The sequence below is a fragment of the Clupea harengus genome, chromosome 3 (assembly GCF_900700415.2).
Source record: "Clupea harengus chromosome 3, Ch_v2.0.2, whole genome shotgun sequence".
Lineage (NCBI taxonomy): Eukaryota > Metazoa > Chordata > Actinopteri > Clupeiformes > Clupeidae > Clupea > Clupea harengus.
In genome coordinates, this window is record NC_045154.1 from 9,094,422 (window position 1) to 9,104,421 (window position 10,000).

Below are 10,000 nucleotides of genomic sequence, written 5' to 3' on the forward strand. Positions count from 1 at the left end.
TGTTTGTGTGTCTCAATGTCCATTAGTGTTCCTATGTGCATTAGTGTCTCCACATTACCTTTTCATTGAAATGCATCGCCGTTAATACCTCTAATCACCCTCTCTTACTCGGGTCATTTCTGTGGCTGAGCACCTCAGCTTGTTACAAAACAGTCCACGCCGCACTGGCAGTGATCTAAAGCGTTTGACACACTGCCGTAATGGGTTAATCTCCCAGCAGCACCGGGCCTCACTTTGTCCCCTGTAATGTGGTGGATAATCTTAATCCTGAAAGGTTAGGTCAACAGCAAAACATTTCAGCGTGATCAAGGAACCACAGTGGCAGGAGCAAGAAAGGCACTGTTATGTTTTTTCTCTCTCTCTCCCTCTCTCTCTCTCTCAGTGAGATTTGTGTTCTTTTTAAGCCTCCTCTTTTGGCAAAGACACATTTCCAGTAGTGGCAGCCCCAGCTTGTTGTTCCTGCTTTGCAAACAAAAGCAGCCGCTTTGCTCCCGTGGGGTGAAGCCGTGTGGAATGAGAAAAGGGAGATTGTCAATCTGTGCTGAAACGCCAGAGCCGTCCTTCGGAGGGAGGTGATGCCTGAGAATTCTGCCTCTTTTTTTCCCCTCACCCCTTTTTGTTATGGAGTTAGCAGTCAGTCCCTCTCTTTTCCTCCCTCTCTCTCCCCCCCCCTCTCTCTCTCTCTGTCTGTCTCACTCTTACTCCATCCTTTTTTCATTCCGCCCTCCCTCGAGTAGCTGCCTTCCATTACTGTGCCAGTCCCTCTTCAATATTTCACACGCCTTCAGATGTCTTGTGTCAACAGCACGCCTCGAAATCCTCCCCTAAATGACGAGGCTCAGGTATAAATGGTGGGGAAAGTACGTTCTGAGAAACCGCTTCTCTGCCTTCTTGGAGCGAGCGAGTGAGCGAACGGCATTTGGGTGGTGGTAGTGGAATTCTTCTTATTTAGAATTTGACGGAGGCTGATTAGAGGTGTGTCTGTGTGTGTGTGTGTGCCATAACCTTTTTAGGACTAATAAGGGGCCATGGAGACACGCTGGTGTCACAGACACAGTGCTGTCCTGGTCCTCTTTTATTGAACGATGATAGTTCCGTGTCGGTTTGTAGAGTTTGTGCGAGTGAAGTGCTGATACGTTGGAGTAATAGCCTCCTATTCAGATGGCTCAGAATGGCCTTGTGGCAGTCACACACAAAGCGTAGAAATGATTAGTCTGAATAATCCCATAGAGGAGAACACTTTCTCTCCCTCTCTTCCTCACTCTCTCTTTCTCTCTCTCTCTCCCTCCCTCTCTCTCACTCCTTTCATCCCTCTCTCTCCCTCCTTCTCTCTCTCTCCCTCTCCTTCTCTCTCTCCTTCTCTCCCCTCCCTCTCTCTCTCTCTCTCTCTCTCTCCCTCCCCCCTCTCCCCCTATCCCTCTCTCTCTCTCTCTCTCTCTCTCTCTCTCATGGGGGTTCTCTAAAGGCCTGCACTGCAGATGACTCAGTGAGAGGGGGAGGAGTAGAGAAAGAACAAGGGAGATAGAGAGGCGCACACACACACAGTCACATCACACACACACTCACATCACACACACACACACACACATGAACAGAACCACAACATGCTGCATGTTAAATTCTGTGTTTTGCTTTTACTTTGGCAGTGCAAAATTGTGTTTTTGTCATGCCAAGAAAGCGCAAAAATCTTGAGAGGAAGCTAGAGGGCAGGCATGAGCAAGAGCAAGAATGACACATCACCCAGTCCACAGGGCTGTCTCTCCTCCTCTCTCCTCCTCTCTCCATCCCCCCTCCCACCTCTCTACCTCTCTCTCTCTCTCTCTCTCTCTCATTCCTGCCCTCTTGTTCTGACTCACTGACTGCCCTTGAACTGGGCTCAGGGGACACAATGGGGCATTCTCTACCTTACAATGCCCAGTGTGCCCTGGCGTCATTACTGCCCGTCTCCTCTCTGCCGTGGCCACTTCACAGACGTGTGCCACACGTGCCCACTGTCAACCAACGGGACGCTACTCATGTCGCTGTCTTTGAATGTTTCCTGCGCAATCTGCCTTTCTTAGTTCTCTTGCTTTTTCTCTTTATTTCTCTCTCTTTCATGATGATAATCACACACAGACACAGACACACACACACACGCACACGCACACACACACACAAATACATATATTATATAGGTGCAAGATATTACATTCTTTGGCGGTGGCAGTGAAAGGGTTAAGAGTTGATCTCTTCAGCAGCATCTCCTCCAGGCTCTTAACTGTGTCCTTTCAGTCCCCCCTCCCTCTCTCTCTGTCTCTCTGTCTCTCTCTCTCCCTCCCTCTCTCTCTCTCTCTCTCTAACTCTCTCTCTCTGTACCCAGAGATGAATGCCAGGCTGATGCTGATTGGTGCTTCAGCATGTCTGCCCATCTCCCTGCGCTCGCCTTTGATGTCATAAACACAGGCCCTGCCCTCACTGCAAACCATCCCATTCACCCTCCCCCCAATACACACACATGATCACACACATAAACACACACATGTACGCGCAAGAACACACTCACTCGTACATGCACTTTATTCCTTCCTGTCTTACTAGTCTTACTATTTTTCTATTCTTATTTATTTTTTCTGCCTCACACACACACACACACACACAAACATACACACACACACACACACACACACACACACACACACACACACACACACACACACACACACACAGACACACACACACCCACACAGATCTGACAGGATGCGGTGGAGGTTCTCAGAGCCGTTGCAGACGCCAGTCAGTTTTGCCCGAGCAGCGGCCTGGTCTGTTAACTCCACTCCTGCCTGTCGATGGCGTATTGACCGTCAGATCTGAGGTGCTTAAGGCCCCAAGCCCTGTGTGTTTGATGACCTCTCCCAGGAGGCTCCGCGCCGAAGCAGCTCTGCATATCCGAGCAGCTCCTCCATTCCCTGTCTCTCTCTTTCTCTCTTCCCCTTCACTTAAGGGGTCTTAGGGCAGGTTTAAGTTTTAATCTCCGACTGGCTCTTATTCACACAAGGCCCAGACCCGTGCTGTGGTCGCGGCTGGAAACAAAGGGATACGCTCTTTTTCTCTCCTCTGTGCTTTTTTTAAGGTTTTCAGGGTATGGGGCAGTGTGAGTCGATGTAAAAATTAGTGTGTGTGTGTGTGTGTGCATGCTGGATGTGTGTGTGTGTGTGTGTGTGTGTGTGTGTGTGTGTGTGTGTGTGTGTGTGTGTGTGTGTGTGTGTGTGTGTGTGTGCATGCTGTATCTTTGTCTGTGTGTGTGTGCATTTACATGTATGATTCATGTATCCTGAAGACTGAGTGCACCCCTGTTCCCCTCACCTCATCCACAGCAGCCGCCTACTGGCCCCAGAGAGGAAAAGAGACGGAGAGAGAGAGAGAGAGAGAGAGAGAGAGAGAGAGAGAAAGAGAAAGAGAGAGAGAGAGAGAGAAAGAGACAGCACAGCAGCCATTGCTCTTAGCCTGCTCTCCCATGAGGCATGGTTCACGGATGCTGAGATGGTTGGAGTGGCCCAGGGACACACAGAGGCAGCAGTAGCAGCAGCCTAGCCCCCATCCTCTGGGGCCGGGTGCGCTCTGCAGCCCTGACCCTGGTAGGCTTAGCAGAGAGCTGGAGAGACCAGAGCAGCAGCCCCACCACCACAACTTCCAGCGTGGCGAGCTGAGCTGAGCTGAGGCGGCGTGAGCCCCCGCATGCAGGGTCAGCCACGGCCCTGCAGTGCCACCTGCTGCCCGGGGCCCGCCGGTGCGCAGGCATCTCCTGCACGCTCGCATGAACGCACGCAGGCACGCGCCCGCCCGCCCCGCTCTCGCTCCTCGCTCTCCGCTCTCCCGAACCGCAGCCGCAGCCAGCCTTAATTACAGCACGCTTCAGTTGTTGTGGGCGCATGTCAGAACAAATTATGTAAGTAATGAGGCTGAAAATGCTAAAGGAGTAGAAACACACTGCGGCGGCTACGCTCATGCAGGGAGGAACACAACAACAAACAATAGAGAGTGCGCTGCCCGCCTTGCTCACTCACTCACCCGCCACACACACACACACACACACACACATGGAGAGATCAAATCCATTTTTCAGAGAGAGAGAGAGAGAGAGAGAGAGAGAGAGGAATTTATAACAGTTATAACAAAAATAATCCATACATGATTTTTGAAGATGATGAGGAATAATGATGGTAATCAGCCTCTCCAGAGAGATATCTGGGAGCATTCTAATCAGTCTGCGAACAGCTTTAATTAGCGAGCTAATTAAAGGCTGTACCTTAGTGGTGTGTAGAGGCAATACATACACACCTCTCTCGGACAGAAGGCTGTATCAGGTGTCGTTGTTTTTGTTTGTTTTGTTTTGTTTTTTTATGTTTTGTTTTTTCTTCCCCCTCAGGGGTGCTGGGATGACTGTCGTCACCGCTCCCTTTGTTCACCTAATCGAAAATGAGAGCCAGGGCTGTGTTTACAGGCCCAGGGATTGTGTTGCCTGTCTGCGGCTGCACAGAGATGGCCCTTGTGAGGGGTGCATTGTACAGCAGCGATAGGGGAAGGGGGGAGGAAGCAGGTTGGGGTGGAGTGAGGCGGGGGTGGGGCGGGGTGGGGGGGGGGGCGCTGCTGTGGCGGAGTTTCAGGGAACGAGGATGTCCCTTGGGCCCACTGAGGGGACAGTGACATTATCCAGATGACATTAAGTGGCCCCCGGTGCTGGGCTGAAATGGCTTTTTCGTGGAGAGGTGGTCCATTTTCACATGGCAATTAATTCCAGGCAAGTCCATGTAAAATGAGTTCTGAGGCATTAACAAGTCCCAGTAGCTAGTTTAAAGGGTGCACAAATACATAACAAAGAAGCTTATGACAGAATTAGTTTACTTCACTTCTGCTTTTGTGAAGACTTCACAGAGGTGGAGAGACCAGTGTGAATATGCAGAGAGGATGTATGTATTTAGGCAGGGTTAGAGGGGTCACTGACCTAACATGGGAACTGGTTTATCTATTTATTATGTTACCGGGTTGGCCCATGTACATCGTACTGAGATTCTCATAATCTGCTGAAGCACAATCAATCCAGCAGTCTCCTGTAATATATATACTATATGTAATATAATATAGTGTATATATAGTGTAGAGTATATGTGAAGTGGAGTGTCCTCTCCGTGCTGCAGAGTAAGCCCCGTCGGTAAGACCAGAGGCTACAGCTTCTCTTCTGCTAGCCTCAGTGTAGTGTCCCTGAGGGGAAGAGCTCTCTCTCTCTCTCTCTCTCTCTTGCTCTCTCTGTCTCGCTCTCTCTCTCTCTCTCTCACACACACACTCTCTCTCTCTCTCTTTCTCACTGTCTCTCTCTCAATCCTTTCATCCTCTATCCCCCTCTGTCTCTCTCTCTCAAATGTCTGCAGTCATTGGGGACCCTTAATTACATCAGTGGCCCTGTGGAGGCCTGTGGGCTTGTCGTGTAGGAGTGGTGTGGCTTCACTTTGCTGCGGTCCGCTCCAGCCTTCTCCCCGTGGAGCACATGGTCAGGGGGACCCCGGGGGACCGGTGGCCTGCGCCGCTCCTGCTGGGCTTGGTGCTTTATGCGGCTTCAGGGTCAGAAGGGAGAGAGAGAGAGAGAGAGAGAGAGAGAGAGAGAGAGAGAGAAAAGCTCCTTTCTGACAGACTTTTTTTTTGCTGCCAGGAACAAATCTGGTCCGTTGTTTTTGCTGTTGATCTTTTTATTGGTGCGGCGAGGTCTGCGGTAGGCTGTGTGTGCGTGTGTGTGTGTGTGTGTGTGTGTGTGTGTGTGTGTGGCCGATCTTGTGATTATGATGGGGATTTGTCTATGTGTGTGTTTGTGTGTGTGTGTGTGTGTGTGTGTGTGTGTGTGTGTTCGATCTTGTGATTACGATGTGTGTGTGTGTATTCTGGAGAACTTTTTCGCAATGCAAGTTAACACCGCTGGTGGAGTGGGAGTTGAACATGACCATGATTTGAGTGTGCTGTATAAAAAAAGTGGTGGTATCTTTTTTTTTTGCTTTAGTTTAAAAAAAAATCGTCTTCTTCTTTTTCTTTATTTGCACAAAGAAAGGAGAGGCCTTAGGATGAGCCAGTGGGTGAGGTGTGTTTGAAGCTCAGGGTCTGTTTCATGTGCGCGCGCAGGCAGCCATAGCGTAGGTGTGCTGATGTGACTAGTGACAGCGCCTGTGTGTGTGTGTGTGTGTGTGAATGAGAGTGAGAGAAAAAAGAAAACAACATAAAAAAAAATGAAATCTGAAATCTTTTTCTCTTTTTTTCTTCTCTCTGCAGCTCAAATTGAAATTATTCCTTGCAAGATCTGTGGAGACAAATCATCAGGCATCCATTATGGGGTGATAACATGTGAGGGCTGCAAGGTAAGGCTTCAAAAACTGTGTGTGTGAGAGAGAGATAGAAATTGTGTGTGTGCGCGTGTGTGTGTGTGTGCATGTCTGCATGTGTATATGTGTGAACGTCTATGTGTTTCTGAGGGGAAAAAAGGTGTGGAGAAAAAATAAGAGACAAAAGAGCCGCAGACACAGAGAATCACAAAGAAATCCTTTTGGAGTTTCATCTCTTTAGAATTGGTGGATGGTTGTTATTGTTTGGAACTGTGCTAAGAAGGCTGTAAAGGGAAGGACCAAAAGAATCTGTAAACACATGTGAAACATTATAACGAAAATTGGTCGAGTAGTTTGGCTGCACACTTTTAGACCCCCTTACTGAGGAAAAGTGATTTCCCCGACTAGTTCTATTCTTTTTTGCACTCCCAGGGTGTTTCCTTTTTTCTTCTTCCTCATTGTGTTCATGTTGTGACTGCACTGCGGCTCCCTTTCCTTGAAATAAAATCATCACAAGCCGAACACTTTGAATTATGGCAGATCGTTAGCACTTTTGGCTACAGTGTGTCACGCTTTCTCCCCCTCCACCCCCACCCCACATCCCGAGCTTACCTTTTTGTTGACGTCTCAAAGCGATAAACAAACCACGCCACTGCTGTTTTTTTTGCGGAGTGCGGGGAGGTTTTTTCTTTTTGTGCTTATCATAGCGGGCTTCTCGTTCTTGCCGCCTGCTTGTCACTGGAGGAGTCATTAGTACGGCAGCAGACGGGTGGCGCTTTGGGGTGAAGCGACGGCTGAGAACGACAGGCTCCATGTTTCAGCACATCCGCCCGACGATGCGAGGCAGCTACCCAAGTCCGGGAGAGAGATGCGCACACAGACAACGAATAAACTGCTGAAATGTATCTTTAATGATTGCTAATTACTTCAGGCTGAGAGGCATTTAATGATATGTGCGAATACACTGGCCCAGTCCATAAATCATGGCATTATTAAGGAGGCCTGCTTGTCACCAGTCTTACCCCCACTTCCATAATGGCTGCCATTAGAAAGGCAACTTGGCAGCTGTCAGCTGTTTTCTTGTAATTAAACAGCCAATGAGCAACTAATTAAGACATATGTGTGTAGAGTGGCGGGAGGGGTGTGTGTTAATGGCGCGCTGGAATCAATTCGTTAAGTGAAAAAAGACGAGGAATCTTACACGGTGTGGGACGGCAATCAAAGGCCCCGGCACCGCGCCACAGTCGCAGCCAGACGTCACTCAACGGCAAAGGCCTCGCGGGGGCACTCATCATTATCAACAATAACAGCCGCCGAGCTCAACACATGCCGCCGCCGCCGCCGAGGAGGACGGAACACCGCGCCGCGGTGGCACAGCTTGGCCACGTCGCTTTCCTGAATGATGGATGTTGGAGAGGCAGATGCCCGCGTCTCGCTCCAGACGGGTGGAGGAGTTCACTGTTACGCGTTCAAACTGAGGGACATGGTGGCTTCAGCCTGGAAATGCTTCGAAAGTGTGTGGTTGGGTGTGTGTTTGTCTGTATGTGTCTGCGTGTGTGTGTGTGTGTGTGTGTGTTTGGGTGTTCATGTGATTTGTCATGGTGTTGTGTGTTTTCTGACTGTGGGACCTTACCAGGGAGCACGAGGATGACCTATTCACCTCTACACAGACAGTTGTTCTGCAGGGCATGTCAAGCAAATGAAAGTGATCTTTGTTGTTCCTCTTTCTTTCTTCCCGCTTCTTTGTACCCTTCTCTTTTCATGTCGCTCTTCTTCATTGTTTCTCTAATTCTCTCCTTTCTTTTTGTGTTCTCTCTCTTACTTCCTCCTTCCTCATCTGTCTCTCTGTCCTCTTTCTCGTGTACTTGTTCCTCTCTTCCCCATCATATCTTCTCTTCACCATTCTCCTCTCACTTCTCCTCAATCTCTATCTCTTTTCCCATCTTGTATTTTATTAATCTCTCCCTCCCCCCCCCCCTCTCTCTCTCTCTCTCTCTGCCTCCCTCCATCTCTCCCTCCCTCCCTGTCTCTGTCTCTGTCTCTCCTCTGTGCTGCAGGGTTTCTTCAGGAGGAGTCAACAGAGCAATGCGGCGTACTCGTGTCCCCGTCAGAAGAACTGCCTGATTGACCGTACCAGTCGTAACCGCTGCCAGCACTGCAGGCTACAGAAGTGCCTGGCAGTGGGCATGTCACGGGACGGTGAGTGTGTGTGTGTGTGTGTGTGTGTGTGTGTGTGTGTGTGTGTGTGTGTACCCCAGGGAGGTTGGGAGGGGAGAAAAGTTGGCCAGCAGGCGGGGTCAATGAAAGTGTGTGTGTGTGTGTGTGTGTGTGTGTGTGTGTGTGTGTGTGTGTGTGTGTGAGAGAGAAATATTGGAGACATGCATGTAGTTGTATGTATATGTCTGCTCTGAGGTAACTAGGGGTGCTGTGTGTATGTGTGTGTGTGCCAGTGAAAGTGTGTGTGTAGATGTCTGTGTGTGTGTGTGTGGGGGCGGGGGGGGGGGGGGGGGGGGGGGGTGTGACAGTAAAAGATAAGCCATGGGAATGAGTGTGTGCCAAACCCCAGAGGAAGGAGCAGGGGGTGGGGAAGGAAAGGGAGGGGAGGGGAGGAAAGGGGAGGCTGTGGCCCCGCTGGTAAGGTTTGAGGGTCAGCTCCACCTCCGTCAGGGGAGCAGAGGGCTGGAGAGCACCAGAGGAGGTAGTGGGAGGAGAGAGAGAGAGAGAGAGAGAGAGAGAGAGACAGAGAGAGAGAGAGACAGAGAGAGAGAGGCAGAGAGAGACAGAGAGAGAGAGAGAGAGAGAGAGAGAGAAGCAGGTTAATGCGCGACACAGGAGCTGGGAAGATGAAAGAGAAATCCTGCATGAGGGGCACAACACACTCTCAGTAGATACTGAACCCAGATGGATGCTGACGGAATCTAAAACGGCGCTGATCCGAATCGGAACCGATCAGATCCGGTGGGTTCCAGAGTCAGCTCCTCTGTGGGAAAGTGTCACTGAGGAAATGAGATAAGAGGACAACCCTCAGAGATCCTCACCACCAGGCCCAGTCAGAATCTCAGCCAGACTCTTGCTGATTCAGGATCAGCCGATCCACCCCACTTGAGGGCCAGATCTGTTGCAGAGTGGGGTCTTTATCTGTGCTACCTCTTCCTGTTCCTATTTGTAGTCCAGTCAGACACAGAGAGTGGGTTCCATGGGAGTGATGAGGTGTGGGTGTAGTCCAGGGCTGGGCTGGGCCGGGTAGAGCTGCAGCCTTAGCGACGGCCGCCGTGGAAACACTCCCGGCGCTGCCTCTGACAGCAAGTAGCTTTTATCAAATGAGGGTCATTAGGCAGGCTCATTAAAGGCAGTGCAGGTGAGCAGCATTAATGGGAGCACAGGTGTGTGTGTGTCTGTGTGTGTATGTGTGTGTGTGTGTGAGAGAGAGAGTGAGAGCGAGAGCGAGAGCGAGAGCGAGAGAGGTGGTGTGTGCCTGCTCCTTTGTTTATGTATGTGTTGATGCATCTTTTTTGTTAGAGTTTGTGTGTGTGTGTGTGTGTGTGTGTGTGTGTCTCCAGGTATGTGCACATCTGTGTGAGTGCCTGATTGTGTGTGTGTGTGAGAAAGAGAGAGAGAGAGTTGGTGTACGTGTGTGTGTGTGTGTGTGCATGTCCATT

General features: G+C 50.2%; 1 protein-coding gene across 3 annotated transcripts in view; it reads left to right on the top strand.

The window, feature by feature from the left end:
* Window positions 1–10,000, top strand: part of roraa (RAR-related orphan receptor A, paralog a) — a 251,316-nt gene that overhangs the window by 231,108 nt on the left and 10,208 nt on the right. For all 3 annotated transcript variants that reach the window (XM_031564481.2, XM_031564482.1, XM_012833619.3), the window contains 2 exons: window positions 6,292–6,377; window positions 8,399–8,540. In XM_031564481.2, coding sequence (XP_031420341.1) covers window positions 6,292–6,377; window positions 8,399–8,540 — 228 coding nt within the window. The remainder of the gene's footprint in view (window positions 1–6,291; window positions 6,378–8,398; window positions 8,541–10,000) is intronic.